The 25,882-nt window shown below is 47.6% G+C and overlaps 1 protein-coding gene across 1 annotated transcript in view; it reads left to right on the plus strand.

The window, feature by feature from the left end:
* Positions 1-858: 858 nt before the first annotated feature.
* The window catches only part of LOC136748823 (piezo-type mechanosensitive ion channel component 2), a 33,139-nt gene continuing 8,115 nt past the window's right edge, over positions 859-25,882 (plus strand). The window contains exons 1-38 of the mRNA XM_066702869.1: positions 859-922; positions 1,893-1,988; positions 4,373-4,474; positions 4,707-4,752; positions 5,200-5,359; positions 5,927-6,152; positions 6,387-6,600; positions 7,216-7,381; positions 7,820-7,909; positions 8,261-8,302; positions 8,902-9,037; positions 9,321-9,478; positions 9,786-10,049; positions 10,275-10,375; positions 10,744-10,948; positions 11,179-11,327; positions 11,459-11,626; positions 11,973-12,011; positions 12,145-12,177; positions 12,476-12,567; positions 12,656-12,819; positions 13,013-13,189; positions 15,742-15,891; positions 16,928-17,128; positions 17,377-17,581; positions 17,839-17,940; positions 18,075-18,240; positions 18,438-18,681; positions 19,113-19,209; positions 19,469-19,628; positions 20,491-20,580; positions 21,865-21,998; positions 23,004-23,072; positions 23,885-23,994; positions 24,346-24,466; positions 24,839-24,913; positions 25,202-25,368; positions 25,679-25,857. Of these exons, the coding sequence (XP_066558966.1) occupies positions 859-922; positions 1,893-1,988; positions 4,373-4,474; positions 4,707-4,752; positions 5,200-5,359; positions 5,927-6,152; positions 6,387-6,600; positions 7,216-7,381; positions 7,820-7,909; positions 8,261-8,302; positions 8,902-9,037; positions 9,321-9,478; positions 9,786-10,049; positions 10,275-10,375; positions 10,744-10,948; positions 11,179-11,327; positions 11,459-11,626; positions 11,973-12,011; positions 12,145-12,177; positions 12,476-12,567; positions 12,656-12,819; positions 13,013-13,189; positions 15,742-15,891; positions 16,928-17,128; positions 17,377-17,581; positions 17,839-17,940; positions 18,075-18,240; positions 18,438-18,681; positions 19,113-19,209; positions 19,469-19,628; positions 20,491-20,580; positions 21,865-21,998; positions 23,004-23,072; positions 23,885-23,994; positions 24,346-24,466; positions 24,839-24,913; positions 25,202-25,368; positions 25,679-25,857 (5,162 nt within the window). The remainder of the gene's footprint in view (positions 923-1,892; positions 1,989-4,372; positions 4,475-4,706; positions 4,753-5,199; positions 5,360-5,926; positions 6,153-6,386; positions 6,601-7,215; positions 7,382-7,819; positions 7,910-8,260; positions 8,303-8,901; positions 9,038-9,320; positions 9,479-9,785; positions 10,050-10,274; positions 10,376-10,743; positions 10,949-11,178; positions 11,328-11,458; positions 11,627-11,972; positions 12,012-12,144; positions 12,178-12,475; positions 12,568-12,655; positions 12,820-13,012; positions 13,190-15,741; positions 15,892-16,927; positions 17,129-17,376; positions 17,582-17,838; positions 17,941-18,074; positions 18,241-18,437; positions 18,682-19,112; positions 19,210-19,468; positions 19,629-20,490; positions 20,581-21,864; positions 21,999-23,003; positions 23,073-23,884; positions 23,995-24,345; positions 24,467-24,838; positions 24,914-25,201; positions 25,369-25,678; positions 25,858-25,882) is intronic.

Below are 25,882 nucleotides of genomic sequence, written 5' to 3' on the forward strand. Positions count from 1 at the left end.
CCAGCAGTCCGCCTGCAGTCTCTCATTACCCTCCAGTTTGTGCTGCTGCAGACACTCTCTGCTAATGGCCCAACAGCTATGAATATTAGATATGTTCTCTGTTCAGAAGTGATGAGCTGTTAGAAACCTGCTCAGGGAGAGGGCGAGAGACCAAAGTCCTCAGGATTTTTAACACCGATGGGAGCAGCTGGGGGCTTGAAGCTCTGTCTGTCTGTCACAGGCTGGTAGCAGGTGGCTGTGGACGTATAGTTGCGCTGGGCGTTCTGTTGAGCTCAAGCTCCTCTTTGCGTTGGTCTCAGAGATGAAAACAACGTGTCACATGGAGGCAGAGGGAATCCCTGCCAAATGTCAGCCACATTAACCACTGGAGTACTGCTTTGTCCACATCTGGATTACAGTGCCGACTTGCCGCTGCCTGAGTGACAGTCCCCGACAGCGCCGAGTGTCAGAGTTCAACCTCCTGTGGAAAGACAGGGGTGCTGGAGGGGGGGATGCACCTCCAATATTAACATCCCCTTCTTTTACGTTCTGCAGTTTCTCCCTGTCCGCTGTCTGGAACATGTGCGCATTCTTCCTGTTTGCAATCCATAGGAAATGTTTTGCATAGTATAAGCATACATGCTCTCTTTTGGGGGGGTTGGTCTTTCTGTTGCGTTGTCGGCCTCTGCTGCTTCTTCTTCCTCTGTTGTGCGTATTTAGCTAATGTGTCCACAGGGGACATCAGTGTGGATGGGAGGTGTGCGCAGCTACAGAGAGTTTTGCGAGCAGCTCGTCTTCAGTCCAGCGCAGAGCTCCTGTGGGACAGTGTTGCGTGCCCTGTGCTGTGTGCTGTGTGTGTTGCAGGCTCTGTGAGGGGACATGGCTGGGGACATAGCTGTGGGAATGATCTTCAGGTTGCTGCTGCCCCTGCTGCTGCTGGCTGGTGAGTTGGGCTTCGTGTCTTCTTTTTGAGAGAGTCTGTTTTTTGTTTTTCATATATTGCTGAGAGATGCTTACAGCTTTAAAAAAGAAAACAGAAACAGAAACAAAATCACAGTTCTTGAATTTAAAAAAGGAGTTATTTAATACCCATGTCCTGAAACCTTTTCAAACAATTTTCATATGTATATTTTGTTTAAAATAAAACGTAATGTTTGTTCTGTTTTAGAAAAAAGGAAATGAGCAAAATAGTTGTTCTATTTGTATGTGAAAATGCAGGGTTATGCAGGGTTTTATCTTAAAATCTTAAAATTATAATTTGTGTTTATTAGGTATAAGAGTGTATTATGTATATTTGTGTAATGTCTCCATCAATATTTTATTCTCTATTTTGGATATATTGTTATACAGCCCACAGTAGAGGACTGCATACAGTGCAGTTGTACAGTACAGTGAAACGGGAAATGTTGTGTAGGGTTTTCTCTAATCATGGCTTGAAGCAAGGGAGTAGTAGTCTGTGTGAACTCCAACAATCTGTGTTTTTCAACTTGTATTTTTCATTGTTAATGTATTTGTTTTTACTTATTAATATAGATTTTTATTATATTTGATTAAATCTCTCTTTACCCTTTTGACCTGTGTGCTCTGTTTCACACGATCTTGACAACTCAGAAAGCAAACAAAATAGACTGGGAACACCGTTTCCATTTTGGGATGGGAAAAATCGAGAATCTGTAGATTGCAGGCTACAGCAGGGTCACTCAAACTGTAAGGCACTGGTTTTCCACAGAGGTGCAGTGTAACCCCAGTCTAATATCTGGAGTTTGCAATTCAGATAGGATTGAGATGCATTGAAACCTACCGACTGAGTTAATTAAATATTGATCCCCTCCAGCCCCCCACCCCAGTTGTGATCTGCCAGAGTTCATTTCCCTTCTACTAATCGTCTTCCCTCTGTCTCGCTCTCTCCTCAGCCATTTCTTTTCGCTACAATGGTCTGTCCTTGGTCTACCTCCTCTTCCTCCTCATCCTCCCGCTGCTCCCCAACCCTACAGTTGCCTCCATGCGTGGTAAGCGGTTCCTCGGGTCGGGGGTCAGGCCTGGTGAATGCACAGTGAACTACGTGGAGGAGTGGAGAATAAAGACAAAAATAAAGATGTGGAAACACAGCTGACTGCTTACCTGGTGACCCTGGGCTCAGAGTCATGCAGTCTGATGTGGTGATGTTCTTGCCAACATTGACCCGTCGCTCTGCACATCCTCAGTGGGGGAAGGAGGGGCTATAATTGCAGAGACAGTATCTCTGTGATTTTCAGAAATGGCAAAATGAGAATTGGAAGCTGGTGTTCAATTTATTCAGGGCCCCTTGACACACTCATTGCAAAGCGTCTGTAAAAAAGCTAGTTTTCCACTTTCTGCCTCTGGAGCGATACGAGTTATGTGATGTGGTTATACCAAACATGTGACATCACGGTGGGGTGGGCCTCTTGTTTGTGCCCCTTTCAGGAATCCAGCAGGAAAGGCCGATGTCCTCTTTGCCCCTGCCTGTGAAGCACTAATGGAACCAATAAGCCTGGGCCTTAAGCCGTGGACCCCCAGAGATTTGTTTGTTTGTATAACAATTTGCCATCCTAGGAGTTTTTGTTGTTTTCTCCTCCGTGCCGAATTTGTTTGGTTATTTGATGGTTTATTTTCAATGTGTAATGCGTTCGGTGGCTGCCCTGCAAAGGGTGCTATACTAAATAAAAATGAATTGATTGATTGATTGGCTTAGTGTGGAAGACACACTCTCACTCTCCCATCATGTGCTACACCAGGAAATATATTTTTCGAATGCGCAACTTATTTACTAATTTGTGTGTGTGAGAGTCGTATAGTGTTCCCTTACCTTCTGCAGATGATGGGGGAGGAGTGAAATGCTCTCATAGACATAGGCAGATTGACAGCCCTTCACCAGGGATGAAAAAGAGGAAATAAAGCTTTCAGCAAAAATCCAGTTATCGGAAAGAAATTTGCTGCCTCAGCTGCTGATATATTAGATGGTGTTGTTCAGTTATAATAACTAAATAAGCACATTGTTTTTCCATCATTTGCACAAATCACCCTGTCTGCATCCTCCTGTGCCAGCCACTGTCTCCCTTTATTAAATCCATATTAAATTCCCATTAGACTGCTTTGCTCCTACTAGCTTATGGTACGTTTTGTTTTTCCCCAACCCACTGCATGTGCACTTTCAGTTATTTTTCCCTTGTCAAGGTGCTACAGAAATGAACAGCAAATTAGCACCAAAATAATTAGCACCAAAGTTTGCTGTCGAGTTACTCCCCCTGATGTTTCCTCTGATGTTACTCTGCCTTAGTTGTGCTGAAATGTGTAAATCACGATTCATGTATTGCTTTCTTTTTTTCTTAAATGATTGTATAATTTAAGTGCACTACTGTCCTGCTGAAATCCAGTGGGTCTCTGACCACTCATTTATTGATGCTCACTGGGCAGGGAGGCAGGAAGTGGGTCAGAGTATTTGTCTGAGGGCAGGTATCACAATATTAACGCGTTGCCTATTTAAATAATGACAGAGACAGAAATAATAAAAGTTCAGACTGACTGCCTTAGAAAGGGATCGTAAAACTGAATCATCCCCACTGGCTTCTGGAGCCATAAACAGTGTTTGGGAGGGTGCCAGATGGGAGAGGAGTGTGTGGGAGGACGCAAGTAGGCGTACGGTCGCAGCAGTGCACTGCCTTGACGTTTCTCCTGCCGTCTGGGCATCTCCTGTATCGGTAGTCCCGCTTCCTCAGACAGAGAGCCACAGCGGCGGCTCCAGGAGGCGGTGTGAATAATGCAACGGGAGATCAAGCATCTCTCGACTACAAATGTATCAGCTGTGAGAATTAGCCAGTGGCATCTACTGTGTGCTTTTTATGTGAGTACAGGGAGCCGTAATCCCCCAGACCGGAGTAACTTAATCTCTGATCCTGCTTAGGTCAGCAGAGAGTAGCTTGTGCTCAGGTTCCTGCGCTCCAGACAGCAGCCAGCCTCTCCCCGCACTGACTCCAGAGAGCATCAGTGGGGATTATGGGCAGGATATGATTGCCTGCTTAATGCAGAGTGCGGAGTGCCAAGGCGATCACAAGATGTTCCAAGCCAGTGCTGTCCCTTCACTCATTTTAGACTCAACCGAAGAAAAGAAAAAAAAAGAATGATACATACATTGTGTACACGTGCTGGTTACGGTGACGTGATCCATCTGAATTCAGTACAGTGTATAAAACTCCTGTGAGTATTGCTTTGTTAAAGCAGGTTTGTCACTCTGCTGGGTGGCGCAGAGCACATGACGGCCTGTTCGAATCCTTTCCAGGGGGCTCTACACACAGGACATGTTCTCGAATATGTCCCAAATCGCACACCAGAGCCGCCCATCTCTGTCTTCACTTCCTCTCTCTTGTTTTCCAAGGCACAACGGGTCGGTTTCTGCGCTTCATCTGCTACATCAGTGTCACCTTCCTGGCTGTGCAGTGTGGGCTGCAGATCACCTTCATCTACGTCCCCAGGCAGGGTAAGACACCGCAGCTGCGTAGTACCGCTGTGGACAGCTGCGGGGGGCCAGGTATTACCCCTGGACTCGACCCAGCAGAAGGGTGCTGATGAGTTTGGTTTAGCTTGTAATGCCCTGAGCTGGGTTGACAAAGCTTGGTGGTACTGGGAGCGGGGGAAATGCCCAGCAAGGGGGATACAGTGAGGAACAGGGCTGCGACTCACTGAAGCTTTCCTCTCTTCTTCCTCTGCAGTGAGTGGGATCTGGGAGTCGGTCCTGTGCCACGTGGGCATCGTACGGTATGCGTCACTTACTGCATCACTGTTTCACACTGTCTCTAATGTCTCGTGCTGCCTGCTTACCCCACTGGGCAGCTGCCAGCACAGAGTGGGGGTTAGTGCATGGGTGCTCTGGTCTCTGGTCTCTCTCTGGTCTCTTGGGGCTTTCTTTGCCCCTGAGCCCTGAACTACCTAATTTAGCTAATTATCAACCTCATTTGGTCATTCTAAAACGCATGTGCACTTATGACAGGTGATGAGGCTTCATGAGACACCAATACAAAACAATAGATGGAGTTGTAATGGAGTTCCCCTGAGTTAGTGAAGGAAGAGAAAGTTTAGATTTACCTGTGTTAATTATGATTATTTTATTATGAATACTTTGCATATCAAAACAATACAGGTGAAAGAAAGAATGTTTATTTTGGTGTGGGTAAGCAGGGGTGACTTGCCCTGTGTTCACCCCAGGTTCAGCGCAGTGGATGGGGGAAACATTGTGCGCCTCTTGGCCCCCGACCTGGGCCTGTTCCTGGCCGGGCTGCTCATCTACAGACTCTGCAGGAAGCTACTGAGGCCCCAGATCCCCATCGCTGCCCACGACAACTGTATCCTGCGCTCAGACACCGAGGTACGGCCAGCGTGCTGCTCTGTTGCGCACTCAGAATTGGTGCACCAGGGTTCCCCCCTTTTGCCAAAGCTGGTTAATGACTGAGTTGTGAGTCAGACTGTCACTATTTTTCTAGTTAATATCATGTATTTTGTGTGATCATTGTGAGTGAGTGGTTTTGTTACAGTGAACTCTTGAGCAGCCTCGACACATCGGGCCCCAGGTATTTTTTATATATTTTTTAAACCGCAGTTAAACTGCCTTGATCTTTTCGAGTTAATGCACTAACCCTGTTGGTGCTGTTTTCACTCCAGTGGTTTTAAATCATCCTTAATGTAGGTAATGACCAACATTTGTAGAGTTGGAAGGCAGCTAGTGGACCTGCATTCAGAAATGCACCCAAAAATAAATCAATTATGGATAAATAACTATTTTTGTTAACTATGGAGCCGTCAGTGTCTGTCTGTGACCCTTCGGCCCACAGTTTTGTAAACTCAAAGCTGTTTTATTTTTACAGTCTTAATAAGTTAGCTGCGATCGTAACCAGTAATGCGAGTTATTGAGGGCCCCTGCTGTCTGTGTTTTCAGGACCTGCAGGGCTCGGGCTTGGACTCAGAGTCAGAATCGGAGGAGAGCAGTGCTGACACAGATGGGTCGTCATTGGACAGCTCGGACCAGGCCGCTCAGACGGGCGGCAACCAGCCCAAGTTCATCCAGAAGCTGATGGTGTTCGCGGCCGGACTGCGCCTGCTTCTGACCGCTGTCCTGAACACGGCGGGCAAGGTGGTGGTGACTGTGCTGCTGGGCCTGGCAGGTGAGGGCCGCTCGCCACTGCAGGGACTCTCTCAGCATGATTAATGCAGCTGCTTGTGAAGTTGTCTTTGTTGCTTGTTTTGATTTCTCTCTGAGTGTTCTTCATACTGTTTTCAAGAGCATTTTTAGTCTCTGATGCCATTGGCAGGGGGGAGAAATTGAACAATGCATACAGACTCCTCTCTCCTTCCTCTTCCTCCACACCCTTCTTCCTCCCCCTCCGGCTCTCCCTCAGGTATCATGCTGCCCTCTCTGACCTCGGCAGTGTATTTCTCTGTCTTCCTGTGGCTGGTGTGGTGCTGGGCCTGCCATCGCCCAATCAGCCTGGTTCTCTTCAGCAGCCTGTGTGTGATGGTGGCCATCTTCAGTGCTGGGCACCTGCTGGGGCTCTACCTGTACCAACTGCCATACTTCCAGGAGCTTGTCCCCCCTCAGGACATCTACGCCAGGTACTATGGCACCACCAGGCCAGATTGCCACACTCACCCACCAAGCAGCAGCGGGCTGGTCACTGGCCTGCTAAAGATCAGCTGGTCATAAACTGACTCTTGTCTGCAGCAAACTGGGAAACTCAAGAGGGCAAAAGTAACAAAATGGAAATCCAGAGTATACAATTGAGATTATGCCATTGAGATTAGACCATAGAGAGTATACCATAGAGGGTAGATCATAGAGAGTAGAAGGTAGACCATAGAGGGTAGACCATTGAGAGTAGACCATACAGAGTAGATCATACAGATACTCCACTCACTGGTTATTGGTTCACTTTGCCAGTTCTGCTGGTGGTCCATAAAGGAGGCCTGCTGATATGCATTGTAATCCTGACCATCTCCACTGCACCCACTTTCTGCAGACTTCTGCTTGTGAAATATGTTAAACTGTAATAATTTCAATAATAATTTCAATAATAACAATAATAATAATAATAATAATTATTATTATTATTATTATTATTATTATTATTATTATTATTATTATCATCATCATCATCATCATCATCATCATCATAACAGATTGCATTGTCCTCAAAGTAGTTTTGGTTGCTCTCTCTCTCGCTGCCTCAGACTGTTTGGCATGACAGCGTTCATCCGTACCTCCATCTCGGACCCGCACCGGCTGGGCCTCCACGGGGACATCACCTGGCCCGTGCTGCTGAACCCCCTGGTCCTGCTGGTGCTGTACTACACCCTGGTGGCTCTGCTGCACAAGTGGGTGCACATCCCAGCAGAGGTACCACCCACAATGCTCCCATTTTAACTGTTCAAAGTGTTCCTTCCCAGTGTTTTGTTGAAGGGTGGGGTGGGGGGTTGGTTGTAGCGAACGAGAGCAGGGGAGCAGTGAACGAGAGTGGTGGGTGGAGCATGTGAGCTTTTGTTTTGATTTGTTTTGATTTGTTTTGATTTTTAATTTATTTATTTTGCTCCCAGTATAATGGTAGGGGAAACACTTCTTCCTGTTTGCTGTTGTTTTTTGGGTTGTTGTTGTTTTAAATAACAAGTACAGTAAGACTTTGCAGTGGGTCAATAGGAGTTTACTCATGGTTCCCTTGACTTAAAAGAAAGAATGAAAAAGAAAGAGAAAGAAAGCTGGCATAGCAATTAATTAATTAGGGTCTTGGAAGTTGCACTCTCATAAGATAACTCTATCTCTCTCTGTTGGTGCTATCAGGTGGCCCTGCCCCAGTTTGAAAACAGACTCCCAGAGGGGCGCCATGGTCTGCGCAGGATGCTGTGGGCGACCGGAAACGAAAAGAAGGAGGTGAGTTGGCTGGACCAACACAACACAGCCGCTGCTAGTGAGACCTGAACAATAAATACATTTACAGGTCAGGAAAAAATGAAGAGACCACTTAACATTGATTTCTGAACTTGGAGTGGTCTCTTAATTTTTTCCCAGAGCTGTATATATATATATATATATATATATATATATATATATATATATTATCATTATCAGTCTTTTTCGATCCTCTGCTCGATGATGGCCTCCCCAAAATGTTTACCTTTTCTGTGTGGTCTTCTTCTTAGTCTTTTTTTCTATTTCCTCTTATTTACCAGTGCTGAAACCCATGGTATTTGCTATGACTTCATCTTTTCTCTTCTTCTCTAGCTGCTCACCAGTATGGATGAGGACAACAGCATTTCCAATGAGGTATTTCCTCCCAGTACTCCCAGAACAAGCAGGGACTTTCCTGCCAGCATTCTCAATGTCACTGAGTGGCCATTTATACAGACAACAGGAGTAATGCACCAAATGAAAGAGCAATGCTAAAGCCTCCTAATGTCAATGTGTGCAGTTAAAACCATCTAGTTCCACATCCTGTGGTTTGTCAGGGATAATTATAATTGTTTGCATGAATTACACAGGGAATGTACTTGTGATTTACACTGGACAGCTTCCTTCTGCTTTGAGTCTCTCTCCATCACTGAAATGGCTGTCCTCTTTGTCGCTGGAACCGGCTGTGTGCCTACTAACTTGAACTCTGCCCTGGTGACCTCTCTCCTCTTTCTCTGTTTCTGTGTCTGTCTATGTCTGGGTGTGTGTGTCTGCGTATTTGTCTCTCTGTGTATGGGCATATGTGTCTTTGTGTGTCTGTGTGTATTCACCTGTGTCTGTCCATGGGCATGTGTGCATCTGTGTACTCCTGGTGCATGTGTGTGTGTCTATCTGTGTGTCTGTGTGTGTGTGTGTCTGTCTGTCTGTCTGTCTGTCTGTCTGTCTCTGGGTGTTGCTGTGCTTTGCCCCATCAGCCTATCCCCTTCTTGGTGAGCGGGAGGTGGCAGCATGCTGTTGGGCTGGGCTCAGGTCGACTGCAAGGGAAGGATGTCGCATTTCCTGAGTGCTACACCCTGCCAGTCTACCGCACACAGGATCCCTCCAGCTCAGGTACCCAGAGGCTCACAGACTTGGCCTGAATAACACCGTGCTTCAGTCACGGTAGAGACCACTAGGGACAGATATACGCATGACACTAGCATACATTGAGTAAAGAGATTGAAACTAAATACACAGCACAGTGAAGGTGTCAAAACCCTAGGCAACCACTGTACAACTGTAGTAGATCAACAGGGGAGCCATATTAAATGTTCAACAGCAATCCCAGTGCAGAGCGATTGTTCAGACTCTTTCCCTGAGTTTCTCACTCACTCACCCCTTACTCCCCTGGCAGAGGAGGAGGAGGAAGAAGAGGAGAAGGAGCAGGAGGAGGAGGAGGAAGGGGTCTCAGAGGGCCTCACCGAGAGCGAGCCCGCTGGGCCCAGCGGGTTGGTGCTGTTCGGACAGTTCATCATGAAGCAGAGCTACGTCAGCGCCCTCATCGTCATGATGGTACCGCTGGTCGCCTCACTGTTACTGCCCATACCACTGGCATTGACAGTGCTGGAGTGGGCGTAGTGACCATATTCAGTAACGTTAACGAGTGTCTTTTTATTAGAATTATTATTCGTAACAGTAGCAACAGTAGCATCAGTATATTGTTGATTTTATTAGTATTATTATTAGTAGTAATAGTAGTAGTATACGATTTGAAATTATTATTATTATTATTATTATTATTAATAATAATAATATTATTACATTTTTATGTGTGACTGTGGCCCCTGTGTGAAGTGAGCATGGCTGTCTCTTGCTGCAGGTCTGGAGTATCACCTACAATAGCTGGCTGACCTTTGTGCTGCTGGTGTGGTCCTGCGCCATCTGGATGCTGCGCGACCGCCGGCGCTACGCCATGCTGAGCGCGCCCTTCCTGGCCCTGTACGGCACGGCGCTGGTGCTGTGTGCCTTCGTGAGTGGACTGCGGCTGCAGCCTGATGAGCTGTACCCGGGCCTGCCCCCTGCCGTGCTGGTGGACTTCGACCTCAGGGGCCACCCCACGCCCTGCACACACCTGGGCGCTAAGGTCAGCCTGATCAGGGCTCACCACTCTTCTTCTTCAAGAGACTCACAAACCACTCCCTTTAATTAGTGTAATTAGTCAATAGTCAATAAATACATTTTCAAAAATGTTTTGTGTGTTTTTACACTGTTGTTATGGTTTTTCTTTTCTTGAATATATTAAATTGTGTCCTCCTGTGGGACATGAAATTATAGAGTGGGCTGGCACCCATTTCCGTCTCGTCCCCAGGTCTCCTACGCCTTCACGTTCTGGCTGTTGCTGCGTCAACACCTGACAGAAAAGCAGGAAGAGCAGCGCCTGAAGCAGGAGCCCCTGGAAGAGATCAAAGTGTCAGAGTCAGGTGGGTCCCCCTGTGATTGGTGCATTGCAAGTTCTTGAGATGGCACTTGGGGAGTTCTACACTATCGATACAAAAAAAAAGAAAAATCTAAACAGTGTTAAAAAATAAAAAATCCTGACAAGCTAAGACTTGGTCAGTCTTTTGCTGGGGATTGTCTGTATTCCCAGTTGTTGCTATTTCCTCTTAGCTGCTTGATACTCTTTATTGAGGCAGGTATGTAATGTAGATGGGCTTGCATCTAAAGGACCAGGCTACATGCCTGGACTGGGGGAGATTCCTCTTCGGCAGAGTCCACCTTCAGAGCAGAGGATCAGGGGTCGCCAGTCTCAGCTAGGAGTGGTGATAAATAAACAGTAGCTGCTCTCCCCCTCCCTCCCCAGGACAGGACGACAGCCCTGTGACCCTGATGGAGGTCCTGGGGTCCCTGGTGAAAAGCATGCTGGTCAAGTACTGGATCCTATTCTGCTGCACCATGTTCTTTGTGGTCAGCTTCTCGGGCAAGGTGGTGGTCTACAAGATCCTATACATCATGCTGTTCCTCTTCTGCGTGGTCCTCTACCAGGTAGGCCTGTCCAGGCTCACACACTGTGCCATGCCTGCCAACCACGCTGTTTGGTTCTACATGCACTTTATTCCAATGTTGCCACAACATCATCTGGCTACCTGGGAGTGCTGTCTCCTGTGGGAAGTGTGAGCCTTTTGTTTCTAGATGGTCCTTGCTGTGGCATGGGCCCTGCTGCCTGGTGAAACAGGAGCTCATTGGTGCTGCTGTCACTCCCCCCCACCCAACAGGTGCGGTATGATGTTTGGCGCCGGGTGTTAAAGTACTTCTGGGCGGTGGTTGTGGGCTACTCCATGGTTGTGCTCATCGCCATCTACATGTACCAGTTCAAGACCGTGTCCGGACTGTTCCGGCAGATCATGGGCATGTCAGAGGAGGGGTGAGTCTTCTCATACTGACGGATAGGGGGGGGGCTGTTAGCACAGGTCACACTCTGCCAGGCCCGCAGACCCTGTCTGAATCTCTGTCTCCTCTCCTACCCCTCGCTCTCTCCCTCTCTCTCTCCCTCAGCCTGCGTGACCTGGGTCTGGAGCAGTATGACACGGTGGAGCTTTTTGCCCGGATTCTGTTACCCTCGTCATTCCTGCTGGCCTGTATCCTGCAGCTGTACTACTTCAACACGGACTTCCTGTCCCTCACTGACCTGGACAATGTGCCTGAGCGGCAGGGACAGTCCAGGTACACACCGCACCCCCCACCACTCCCAACTTTCTTTACATGCATAAACACCCATATACACACACACACACACACATTCAGACACGCACATTCGCATACACAGACACTACCAGTATGAATGTCCACCACAGTACATGTTCACAGTAGTTTTCACTAGTAGCCCCCCCACTCACCCCTAGCAATTTTTTTTTACCATACATATGCTCTCCTCTGCCCTGGCCTTCCATGCTTTTTTCAGGGTGTACCACACTCTTCTACCCCTTGACCATTACATCACATGGCTGTCCTGCACTTTCCTGTTGGCTGAGTTGTGTCTCTCTCCCTTGTGTTGTTTGTCCTCCAGCAGAGAAGACCTGAGAGCCACCGTGGACGTGATCATGGATGCGTAAGTCCAGAGCCACTTCGAATTAAGCGATGCTTGATTTCAGCATTTTTCAATTGAATCTGATCCTGCTCTCTGACTTACTTCTTATATAATAATTTATCTTTATTTTTCCTTTTTTCCTTTTCTTTTTCAGCATTAAGGAAAACATTGAAAAACTTCAGAAAAGGTAAAGTATGTGAGGAGAGCTGCAGCTTTTAACTGGTTTTAGGAGTCACTGTGTAGGATGGAGGTGCCCTTGGGTCTCCATATAGGAAACCGAAGCCCAGACCACAGACAGGCCCTAGATACATTGCTTACCTGCTGACTCTGATACCATGCCATCCATACTTTCACTACTGCACCCAAGAGCACCACAAGAATGAAATGCTTTGCAATGGCAGCATTTTCTGCTCCAGATCAGCTCGGGTTGAAAATGCCTGAGTGTGCTGGACTGAGTGTCTGTGTCTCTGTCCTCCCCCTGACAGGCTGGCCAAGGAGCAGCAGAGTGGCGGCAGTCTGGACACCCTGGACAAGCCAGGCCTCTCTGAGCCGGACGAGGCTTCGAACGCGGGCACCGGTCAGTACTGGACAGCGTGTATTTGTGTCTCTGTGTCCATGTCTCATTGTGTCTGTATGACTGTATCTGTCTGTGTGTCTCCCTCCAGAGAAGCCGCTGAATCAGTGGGTGCTGGTAGTGGACCGGGCTGGACTGCTGGTGCTGCAGGCCCTGTGGGGGCTGCAGCAGCTGCAGGAGCTGTGCTGGAGACTGCTGGAGCTGCACAGCCTGAAGATCGTCTCTACAGGCATCATCTGGGTCACATTGAGAGAGGTCAGAGCCATGGGGACATACTCCCACCAGTACACATTCAAACACTCACACACTCACACACACAGTCATAGATGTACATAACATACCCATGCCCACTCACACCAATGAGACACAAACTACGTCTGTCGCACACGTGAGTTGGGAGTCTCTGCACAGCTGTGTCTGTCTTCTCTGTCCACCTTGTGTGCCTCAGGTGTCTCTCATGAATTACCTGTTCGTGGTGCTCTGGTGTTTTGCCCTGCCCTTCTCGCGCATTCGCCCCCTGGCCTCCAGTGTTTCCACAGTGTGGGCCGGCCTCATGGTGGTCTGTAAGATGATGTATCAGCTGAAGTTCATCAAGCCCCTCGAATACTCCTCCAACTGCGCTGCTGTGAGTCCCTGTCCCTGTCCTTAAATATATGTGTATATCATCATTATGATCATCAGCCTATATTGATCCTCTGCTGGATGAAGCCCCCCCGAGGTGTTTCCCCTTCCCCTATAGCTTCCCTTTTCCATGTCTCTCCTGCAAAGTTGATTATTTCATCTTCCCATATTTTATCATCATCTTCTAGGTCTTTTTAATTTCTTGGGATCCATTCAATAGCTTCCTTTATTTATATACACTACTGGTCAAATGTTTTAGAACACCTTCACATTTTTATTGAAATTTAGGCTGTTTAATGTCTCAATATGTACTCTGAAATTAAAGCATAAAACAAATAAACTATTGGAGATAAAAATAAATCAGTATACTCTTCACTGTTGTGTTGTTGCCAAGTGTTTGGTATCCCCATGAAATCTGAGACTCTCAGCCTTCTAATGACGTGAAGCATTCTCTGAAAATTTGTTTTTTATACCCCCCCTGCATTTACGCAGGGGGAGTAGGTGGTTACTTGGTCTGATTAGGAATAAAAAATCTCAGAAAATATTGACAATTATCACATATTCTGGAACCAGACAGTCTACTAATCAAAACAAGACCATCTATGTTTTGGCAGAAGCAACACACACCCATATAGAGCTCAAAATGTCAAAATGGAAAATTCTGTTTACAGTGTACTAATACACAATGATCTTACATAATTGGATCTGAACTTCTCTGTGTTTCACAGAACATCAAATAATATACTGAATTAATCATTAGGTTGTTCTGAACAAAACATGCCTATTTGCAAAGAAATCCGATCAAAACTGAGTGATCTGTGACAGTCTGAATGAGACCCCTCCCGGAGCAGGCTACACGTTGACCCCACGGGCTCTGAATATCAGTGGGCGACACGGAAATTGTAAATTGGATGTGTTTGAGAATGAAACACGCTGGTAGCCAAGAGAATAAGCTTTCAAATGATGTGCGCATTGTAGGTATAGAGTGTAACTTCTATGCACAGGAGCTGTGCGCAACACTGCCAAGTAATGCTTAAGAGGGTGAAGGAACACAGTATATAACTCTGAAATGTACATTATTTGTCCGTTTTTTGTAACCTAAACTTTATTTTTAACCTCTGGCAGTTTACTGCTTACCTTTGTACCATTTTAGGTTATTCACTGGAACTGCTTAAATTTCAATAAAAACTGGAAAAATAGGGGTGTTTTTGATCAGTACTGTATATATTAATATAACTATACACAGTGACCCTGTACTAGATGCAGTAGTTATTGAAAATTGATAGATGGATATACTCAGCAAAAAAAGCAATGTCCTCTCACTTTCAACTGCTTTTATTTTCAGCAAAATTAACGTGTAAATATTTGTATGAACATAAAAAGATTCAACAACTAAGACATAAACTGAACAAGTTTCACAGACATGTGATTAACAGAAATTGAATAATGTGTCCCTGAACAAAGGGGGGTCAAAATCAAAAGTAACAGTCAGTATCTGGTGTGGCCACCAGCTGCATTAAGTCCTGCAGTGCATCTCCTCCTCATGGACTTACTCAGATTTGCCAGTTCTTGCTGTGAGATGTTACCCCACTCTTCCACCAAGGCATTTGCAAGTTCCCGGACATTTCTGGGGGGAATGGCCCTAGCCCTCACCCTCCGATCCAACAGGTCCCAGACGTGCTCAATGGGATTGAGATCCGGGCTCTTCACTGGCCATGGCAGACACTGACATTCCTGTCTTGCAGGAAATCATGCACAGAACGAGCAGTATGGCTGGTGGCATTGTCATGCTGGAGGGTCATGTAAGGATGAGTTACAACAGGCCTACAAGCCCTCAGTCCAGCCTCTCTCAGCCTATTGCGGACAGTCTGAGCACTAATGGAGGGCTTGTGCGTTCCTGGTGTGACTCGGGCACTTGTTGTTGCCATCCTGTACCTGTCCCGCAGGTGTGATATTTGGATGTACCGATCCTGTGCAGGTGTTGTTACACTTGGTCTGCCACTGCAAGGATGATCAGCTGTCCTTCCTGTCTCCTGTAGCGCTGTCTTAGTCGTCTCACAGTACGGACATTGCAATGTATTGCCCTGGCCACATCTGCAGTCCTCTTGCCTCCTTCAAACATTCCTAAGGCACGTTCACGCAGATGAGCAGGGATACTGGGAATCTTTCTTTTGGTGTTTGTCAGAGCCGGAAGAAAGGTGTCTTTAGTGTCCTAAGTTTTTATAACTGTGACCTAAATTGCCTACCATCTGTAAGCTGTTAGTGTCTTAACAACCGTTCCACAGGTGCATGTTCATTAATTGTTTATGGTTCATTGAACAAGCATGGAAAACATTGTTTAAACCCTTTAAAATAAAGATCTCTAAAGTTATTTGGATTTTTACAAAATTATCTTTAAAATACAATGTCCTGAAAAAGGGATGTTTATTTTTTTGCTGAGTATATATATATAATCTATTATCCTTAGAGTTTATTTTAAACTCTTTTAAGACATGGCCTGTGTGTGTTGTATGAGCTGTGTGTCCGGCAATGAGAAAGGGTGTGTTTCTCTGCCAGGGGCTGGTACCAGCGAACGGCAGTCTGTCTCCGGGGGGCAACATGGAGGAGCTGCTGCAGAGGTCCGTGCTGTACATGGAGCCGGTGGACCCGGCGCTGTGGTGTGGTGCGCTGAGGAAGTGTGGCGACAGCATCCTGCCCTGCCTCAGGGTACTGCTGGGACTCACTGTTACCCATTGTCTGTCGTCATTGCTAGCTCAATCTCCCTGCTAATGCTTCTGTTAATTGCAAAGTTAATGTCTTTGTACATACACACACACACACACATATACACCGATCAGCCATAACATTATGACCACTGACAGGTGAAGTAAATAACACTGATAATCTCGTTATCATGGTACCTGTCAGTGGGTGGGATATATTAGGCAGCAAGTGAACATTTTGTCCTCAAAGTTGATGTGTTAGAAGCAGGAAAAATGGGCAAGCGTAAGGATCTGAGCGACTTTGACAAGGGTCAAATTGTGATGGCTAGACGACTGGGTCAGAGCATCTCCAAAACTGCAGCTCTTGTGGGGTGTTCCTGGTCTGCAGTGGTCAGTACCTATCAAAAGTGGTGCAAGGAAGGAAAAGTTGTGAACCGGTGACAGGGTCATGGGTGGCCAAGGCTCATTGATGCACATGGGGAGCGAAGCAAAGGCTGGCCCGTGTGGTCCGATCCAACAGATGAACTACTATAGCTCAAATTGCTGAAAAAGTGAATGCTGGTTCTGATAGAAAGGTTTCAGAACACACAGTGCATCGCAGTTTGTTGCGTATGGGTCTGCGTAGCCACAGACCAGTCAGGGTGCCCATGCTGACCCCTGTCCACTGCCGAAAGCGCCTACAATGGGCACGTGAGCATCAGAACTGGACCACGGAGCAATGGAAGAAGGTGGTCTGGTCTGATGAATCACGAGTTCAAGGTGTTGACTTGGCCTCCAAATTCCCCAAATCTCAATCTGTGAGATTTGCTGGACAAACAAGTCCGATCCATGGAGGCCCCACCGTGCAACTTACAGGACTTAAGGATCTGCTGCTAACGTCTTGGTGCCAGATACCACAGCATACCTTCAGAGGTCTAGTGGAGTCCATGCCTCAATGGATCAGGGCTGTTTTGGCGGCAAAAGGGGGACCTACACAATTTTAGGCAGGTGGTCATAATGTTATGGCTGATCGGTGTATGTGGTCCTTTTAATCTTGACAGAACCACCTCACCGTGCTGGCACTGCTGGCCTTTGAGGTGACAGTCCAGCGGCACCAGCTGTACTTCCGGCTGAGGAACGGCCTGCAGATGCCTGTCACCGGCACGCTGTTCACCGGCATCACCCGGCAACACCTGGACCAGGGCTTGCTCCCCTGCCTCAAGTACTTCATCAACTACTTCTTCTACAAGTTTGGCCTGGAGGTAACAAACCCTGCTGTATCACATCATTTAGTTTTTTTCATAAATACAAACAAATGTCACAGTTGATTAACCCCCCCCCCCCAAATAATGCTCAGTCTGTATTCTGAGCTGTGATAGGGCTTTGCAGGGACTTGACACTGTACACCATTGTATTATAGTAGTAGGTTATCTGCCCCCGTTATATAAGCCCTACAGCAGCCAGAAACCCAGCCCTAGCAAACACCAAAATCTCGGGGCTCTAACCCTAGGTGAGTGTGGTGGTGGCGGTGAATGTGATTGGCCAGCGGATGGATTTCTACGCCCTGCTGCACTCCTGTGCCCTGATTGCAGTCCTGTCACGCCGGCGCCGGAAGTCCATCGGCGAAGTGTGGCCCAAATACTGCTGCTTCACTGCCAGCCTCATGGTCTTCCAGTACCTGCTGTGCATCGGGATTCCCCCGGCCCTGTGCTACGGTAAGAACTCAAGGACAGCTGGTAGGGAGTTCCCTGGAAGGCTGAGTCAAACTGAGTCTTGAGGTGTTTCTGCACTGGCCGCTACAGAACCTGCAGGAAGGGGCAGGTCTCACAGCTCTCTCTCTTCACAGAGTCTGGCCGCTCATGTCTGGTCACTGTCACGGTCGTAAATGCTTTAGGGGAGGGCAGGGGTGCGAGCTTGTGTTGGAACCCGACCGCATCTTCTTTATCTGTCAGTTTTTCTCCCTCTCCCTCAGATTACCCATGGAGGACCTCTAGGCAGGCTCTCAGCTCCAACCTCATCAAGTGGCTCTACCTGCCCGACTTCGCCAGGCAGCCCGACCCCATCTTCATCATCTGTGAGTGTGTCCGTCCGTCTGTCAGTCACGTGGTGATCTTCACAGGCATGCAGCACTTTTACAGCACTCTCTTTCACTGCCTCCAACCCAGTTTTCACAGTGAGCACAATCTCTCTCTCTCTCTCTCTCTCTAGATGACCACATGCTCCTTCTGTGCTCCTGCCTGCAGGGGCAGGTGTTTATGGAAGAGAACACAGTAGCAGTCCGTCTCCTGGCAGGGGACAATCTGGAGATCAGCCGCAGTCTGGATTCCCGAACCCTCAGCCAGTACACCCCCGTCGGCAACTTCCTACACTGCAGGTACACTGCCTTTAAAAACTGGAAATTTTGATGTCCCGATCAGACCTCTAAAAAGTTAATAAATCAAACAGACATTTTTGGGGTCCATTCCACTCTTGGTCTGATTATGACCCTGCTATTTGAGGCTTCTCTCCTCCTAGGCTTCCCGCCCTCCCTGCCCTACTGACCCTCATCATATCTCTCTCTTGCGCTGACAGGTCTTACCTGGACATGGTCAAAGTGTTTGTGTTCAGCTACTTCTTCTGGCTGGTGCTGTGCCTCATCTTCATCACCGGCACCACGCGCATCAATATCTTCTGCATGGGCTACCTGGTGGCCTGCTTCTACTTCATGCTGTTTGGAGGCACCCTGCTGCTGCAGCCGGTGCGGCACATCCTGCGACTCTGGGACTGGCTCATCGGCTACACCTGCCTGGTCATCGCCATGAAGAACCTGCTGTCTGTGAGTGAGCGTCTGCCATCAGCCCCCCTGCTCCCACACCATTTTCAGCAACAGCCTGCCCACCCCCTTTTGTTGGACCCATATGCTTAGCACCGGCCTGCATTGAAACATCAGTCTGTCCTGTAGCACAGCCGCTGGGGGATGTGAGTTGCAGGGTCTTGTGGAAAATGTTTTGATGGAGCAGAAAAGGTAGTCCAAATATATGTATCTGCACAGACCTGAGGGGCTGGTGGAACAGAGTTGCTCGCTGTCTGTTCTAACCTCCCCACCTCTGACGGTTCACAGCAGGCTGTACTGTGAAAGTAATAGGTGACGATTTATTCTTTAAGCCTTGTAGGACACAGTGGGTGTGGGGCATCTGTGGAGGGAGTGTCAGTGTCAAGCTGCCCGTTCCTAACCTCCCTGTTGTGGGCAATGTCGTGTGTTCACAGCTGGGGTCCTGTGCCTACCTGGACAGCCTGCTGCAGAGAGGCTGCTGGTTCATTCAGACGTTCAGCATGTTCTGCACCATCAAGGGCTACAACATCCGTAAGTGCGAGGAACTCAGCAGAATGAGGGAAACCACTAGATGGCCCTGAATCATGTGGTGTAAAGGATGTTATTGAAGTGTACATTTAGTTTCTAATATATATTTGTGGTACAGTTTGTTTTATTTCAGTAATGTAGTAACTATGTCAGCTAATCTGAAAGAGGGAGAGGGAAAGGAAAGGGAGCTTGCTTCTTTGTTTAGCCCTGTGCTGGTGCCCCCTACCAGCAGGCTGTGTACAGTGTCCCTGTGTCTCACCAGCACCCCCTACTGGCAAGTGCGAGCTGCCAGAGGGCGAGGCGGGCATTGTCTGGGACGCCATCTGCCTAATGTTCCTCCTGGCGCAGCGCAGAGTCTTCCTCAGCTACTACTTCCTGTACGTGGTGTCTGACCTGAAGGCCTCCAAGATCCTGGCATCCAGGTGAGGGAGGAACATAAAGAAGGATTTAACGCATCCAGGGTCACTAACCCTGGAGTTGCTTTAAAGCAGTATTAGCAGGGCTAAAATCCTAAGAGCTGATGAGCCTCAATATAGCCGAGTGATGTTGTGGGTAACCACAGTACTGCCTCAACTGTTCATTCAATTAGACATGCCAGCAGGGACAGGACGGGAAGGAGCCCCAATAAGGCTGCCCGCTTCTGTGACCTTCAATTAGATCACATTACATAATTTACATCGTTACAGTGTGGGCTGGAGCATTGCCAGGGTGAGTGATGCAGCCTTGGTGTCGGGGGAAGAGCCAGACCGGTCACTGACACCCGCCCCGCGCTCCCTCCCAGGTGCAGTGCTCTCTGACCACACAGTCACTGCAAGGCCTGGCATTCTCAATGTCCAGTGTCCCACCTGATTCCCATCCCCTTTTCCCACCAGATGAAAGATTGGGATTTCAGTCCAATTCACCTTTAGTATAACCAGCCGATGTTATTGTCTTTTCTCTTGGTCAGGGTGCCTTTTTTTCTCCCAGGTTTTAATCCCTTGCAGATGTAACGACACCTATAATGTCTGCAGGATTATAACAGCTCAAGGGCTGAGGCAGGAGGGGTGACCCTGAGGAGCAGACTGGGGTTCCTCCTCCTTCCTGCAGCAGACCTCCCAAACCACTGCAGCCTGAAGTTACTCTACTCTCTGCATATATATTCATATGCCTCCAACTGATTATAAATCGGCTTGGCAATCGAAGCCTAATTGGTCTGGCTGGCATCAGATGATGTATGTCCTGCCCGATAGTGTGCCCGTCCCTGAGAGGAAGTGACTGTCTCTCTGCACCCTCTCTCCTCTGCAGGGGCGCCGAGCTCTTTGAGGCCAAGGTAAAGAAGCGCATCGCGGCTCGGCTGGAGCTGGAGAAGAAGTCTGTGGAGACACTGAAGAGACAGTAAGATGGGAGCCCCCCCCCCCACCACTCAAGTCATTATATTAGAAATCACCTTGCTCTTTGTTTTATTTTTGGAACTTTCGCTCTTAACCATAACCCAGTACAGATGGTAAAATGAAAAGAAATATACCATATTCCTCCTGATAAGAAAGTAAGAACATAAGGACATAAGAAAGTTTAGAAATAAGAGGAGGACATTCAATCCATCGTGCTCGTTTGGTGTCCAATAATAACTAAGTGAACCAAGGATCCTATCCAGTCTATTTTTGAATGTTCCCACATTTTCAGCTTGAATGCCTTGAAGCCCAATTTCCATTTGTGTCCCTGCTGATCTGGAAAAGCTCCTCTGGTTTGATGTGGTCAATGCCTTTCATGATTTTGAAGACTTGAATCAAGTCCCCACATAGTCTCCTCTGTTCCAGAGTGAAAAGGTTCAGTTCCCTCAGTCTCTAAGTAGGACATTCCCTTCAAATCTGGAATAAACCTGGTTGCTCGCCGTTTATTTTAATAGACATGCAATTCGCAAAGACAAGGCCCCATCCTCAAGCATGCAATTTTTCCCACAAGGTCATGATTTTGGCACATGCATGTATATTTCGTAATTTGAACATTATGACAATATTTGACTGTTTTACCGATCATGAAAAGACGACACGTGCATTCATCCATGACCTTGTTATACAGGAGAATCTATCAATGGCAACCACATTTAACGATTTTAGTTTATTTCTTGCGTACGAGGATATCACGTTTATAGAACAGCTTGGGAACCAGAAATCGGAGGTCCTATTTTATGGTAAATACGTTAGTGTCATTTGTCTAATCCATTTAATGTGCTGATATATGTACTTCATGAATTTTGTAAGTTGCCCTGGACAGGGGCGTCTGCTAATAAATAAATAATAATAATAATAATAATAATTAATTGATAGTCCTGATACAGTAAGTGACATAGTTGGTGATAAACTTGGGTCATGCACCCAAAACCTTGAAAATCACAAACAAAAATTAAAACAAAATTGGATATAGTGGCGGGGGAATTCTGAAATAGAGGGGTGCGCTTCTATTAGGATGAATGCAGTATATGAACAAAATATATAAATACAAAATAAATACATCTTTTTTTTTTCTTTCAACAAGTTCCCACAAACGTCTGCTGTGGCTCAGTGTCCACAAGCCTACAAACCTGCCTGCAGCCCCAGTTCTCAGCACCAGTATTTTTATGAATATGGCAACTGCGTGAGCTACACATTCTGTTCCCTGACTGCTGCCCCTCTCTCCCAGGATGGAGAAGATAAAATCCAAACAGAAGAGGTTTGAAGGGGGTGAGGGGAGCACTCCCCCGGAGCAGGGAGTCCCAGCCGAGCAGCTGAGCCCGGACACGGAGCCCCGGCACGATGGGGACCTGGATACTCAGGGTACCTGCCTCTTGGGTTTTCCTATAGGTGGTCAGTCTGTTTTTGGAAATATAGATACAGAATAGGTACAAAAAGATATGAAAAGAACAGGACAGGGGTGGAAAGTGAAGGGTCCAGTGAAGGCCCCAGTCCAATGAGGTGTATAGGACTCTGTGACTGAGCACGCAGGGGATGGATTGAGTTTAGGGTTGAATGGATTTATTAGCGTAAATGATTGATTGATTGATTGATTAAATTATTGATAGGGTGTAATTAATCCCACTGGGCAATTAGGGGATCGGGGTGGATATGGTGGCTAAGACACAGTGACTCTGCGCCACTGTCCTGGGTCAACACACCAGGGCTTACCCAGTCCGGAGGGTGGTAAGAGTTTATTCATGGTCTTTCTGTCTTCCTCCTGCTCCCTGGAAGTTTGCTCATGTTGGAATATGAAAATATGTATATAATTTAAAAAAAAAATTAAATCACAGGAATACCAGGCTTTCTCACTGTGACTGTCAGGGTGGGATCCTCATGCCGGCTGTGATCCTCCAGGTCCACCCTTGTGGAGTCGGTGTCCATACAGCATGCTTCCCCTTTGCAGTCCAGTCTACTACGAGACCTGGTCCACCACCATTTTAACAATTATGTAATTGATTAAAAAAACTAAAACAAAATCCCCCTCTGAGTATTGTTAAATGCTGATAGATTTCCTGCAAGTCGATTGTCTTACAAATCTGGTGTGAGACCAGCAGGGGGAGCGCTTCTTCATCCACTCCTCTAGAGGTCCTGGCTTAATCCAGCTCTTTAACAGCCTGTTCAACTGCACAATCAAGAGGAGTGTCTGCAGACCGCAAGGCCTTGGTTAAGACCCATGTGAAATAGTGTGCCCTGGAGGGTTGCAGCAGTACTGGACATTTCCCCCACAGTGTCTGAGCGAGACCCAGCAAACAACACTCACTGTGCCCTGAGATTGTGACCACGTGCCTGCAGTCTGTGCCCCCTATTAAAGGACATGTCTTGCAGGTGGGAGTGAGAAGGGGGACAAAAGTGATAAAAAGGAGTGGTGGCGGCCATGGGTGACCCACTCCTCCAGTAAGTACCGCACTTCCCTACTGTGCGCCTCGCTAGCTGCCCAGCTGCCTCAAGCTGCCCTGGCTGCCAGGCTTCGGCAGGCAGGCTGCTTGTGCTACCAGCCTGACAGACAAGTGCATGAGCAGCCCTGCGCCTCTGACACTGTGCCCAGCCCACCCTGCCTGCCTTCACTGCTTCACTTCACCCTCGCCAGCCTTGTTGTGTAACCACAGAAATCGCATCTGTGATGATTTGATCACTGCCCATTCAATTTAATTTATGTATTTTTACATGCAGGCTAAGTATGCTGTGGATTACTGTGCTGCCTCTTTTATTTTATAATTTTGGGAAAAAAAAGGAATTGGACAAACTGGATGGAATTTTCTTCCTGGGTCAGCAGGTGCTATATAATTTGGTTGTTACGTCCCAGACCCACATCTGCTTCCTGTGTCACTCTGAAGCGGTCGCAGTGCCGCAGTCCTAGCGCTCTGGCAGGTACCGATACTCCTGTCTCAGACTCAGATGAGAGCAGGCAGCCTGCATGTTTAATACAGTTCTAGATTCTTGTTGATTAATTATTATATTCCTTTGTTAGCACATCGCTAATACAAGCAGTAACAAAAAGATTGTAACTCAAGATGAATGAGAAAAGGTGATGTTTGACTTGTGTCAGCTTGGTCTCGGGTAAATCCGCAGCGCTGTTTCAGGTGACTCTTGTAATAGGTGGCATTCAGTATGAGATGGCCGTACCTTTTGCATGGGCACTTCATCCGCGACCCGGGATGGCGCTGTATGCCTGGGGTGACCCTGCTGTCTGTGTCTCTGATTCACAGTGGTGCGCAGTGGCAGCTACTACCTGTTCGAGTCGGACAGCGAGGAGGAGGAGGAGGACCACGAGGAGAAGGAGGAGGAACCCCCCCCCAAGAAGAAAACCGCCTTTCAGGTGTGGAGGGGTGATGCTTTCTCTCTCTCACACACAAACAAAGTGCGACATCAGTCTGTGGGGCGGGGACTTTAATAAACACAGGAGATTTCATTTTGTCATTCACACACAAGAGTACATCCTTTCCACTAGCACAGATGCTCCCCCCTCCCCACATCTTGTCTTGTCCAAGATACAATTTCTTCTTCACACTCTGACATCACCTCTTTACCAAGACCACCAAGAGGAGAACCTGTCAGTCATAACCTCATGCAACTGTAAGGGTGTCTGCAGTCAGCTGTGCGGAGAAACCCATCTGATGCAGCATAATACTAATTCCAGTCTTGTCTGTATGGCTCTTCTCTCCTGCAGCTGGCGTACGAGGCCTGGATGACGAGCTCCAAAGCAGCCCTGGAGGGACACAAGAAAGAGGAGTCCACCCTGAGGAGGGAGGAGAGGAGGAGAGCCAGGCAGGAGCTGCACAGACAGCATGGTGAGGGCCCTGCACTTGACCAGAGACAAGGTTGCCCTGCTGTGATTTTGTCAGGGTTCACAGAGGGGAGTGTCCATCGTTGGTCAAGGCTTGAAATTTGGTGTGCTGTGATTGGTCAGGGGATTTGTACAGTGGAGGGAGAAAATGTGTGTGGTGCGAAATGTTTTTGTGTTTGTCTGTGAGTGTGTGTGTGTGTGTGTGTGTGTTGTGTTTTTTTTGCGCAAGTGTGAAGAGAGGGCAGCAGAGTACATTTATGTGCATTCATCGTGCTCTGGTGTTCTGGTGTCTCTGGGGTCTGCTGTGCGTGTCTCAGTCTGTGTTGATTGTTGGCATGACTGTGTCTCACAGTGTGTCTCCCCATGTGTCTTGCAGGCATTGACCATGCAGAGTCCAGTGAGGATGAGACGGACCAGAGTGACACACAAGAAGTCACAGAGGGAGGGACAGGTAGGCATGGAGCTCTTTACTTATGTTCAGTCCTAAAATGTACAAGAAATATGTTTTCATCCTGGAGAGAACTGTCTTAAATGTACTGGAAACCTTTACTTCTTTCCATCTGTCTATCTGTCTATCCATCTATCCATCTATCCATCTGTCTATAACTCAGGAAACACACTTTACATAACTTCCGTGTTGTAAGATCCTGGGCTGCAGCCAATGCATGTTAGAGAGACACTCATGATACTGATGTATGAAGTGTGTACCTCAGGGTCTGTGTCATGTTGTCCCACACAGAGAGCATGATCCAGCGTCTCATCGATACAGTCCGGTTCGCCCGGGTCTTCGTCCACTCCCTCCTGGACGACCTCACAGATGGCCTCAACTCCTTCTGCAAAGACAACCTGGACATCTCCAAGGTGCTGCGCTTCGAGAGGGCCATGCTAGACCAGGAAATGAAGAAGGTGTGTTGCCTGGAAGCCTGAAATGTCTGCGTCCTGGAGAGGCAGCCATTTTGTTTCTCTTTCCTCACTCTTTGCACTTCCTGTTAAACTACCTTTGGCTCTAGTTTGGCAGGACAATGATCCAGATCTGTAGTAATAGTTACCAAATTGTTCCTTAATTAATAGATTTTCCCTAAATTACCAAATTGTCCCTTAATGGAATAATTGGACCGGGTACTTTTTTATTTTGATAGACATACTGATTCTTTCAAAAATAAAATGTAATGGCAGAGCTTTGATTTAGTTCCTGTTTGTCCTCCTGCCCCCCCAGGGAAAAGATGCTTCCCAGGACACTATCAGGCAGTTCTACCAGAGCAGACTGTCCAGGCAGGCCATGCTGCAGTCCCCCGAGGACCCGGAAGAGCCCGAGCACCTGCCATCCTCCCCGTGTGGCTACAGCAAACTGCACAGCTCTGACTCCAAGCTGTCCTGGAGCAGCAGTGTGTCCAGGTCAGTGTGTCACACCTGCCTCCAT

The sequence above is a fragment of the Amia ocellicauda genome, chromosome 4 (genome assembly GCF_036373705.1).
Source record: "Amia ocellicauda isolate fAmiCal2 chromosome 4, fAmiCal2.hap1, whole genome shotgun sequence".
NCBI classification, from domain to species: domain Eukaryota; kingdom Metazoa; phylum Chordata; class Actinopteri; order Amiiformes; family Amiidae; genus Amia; species Amia ocellicauda.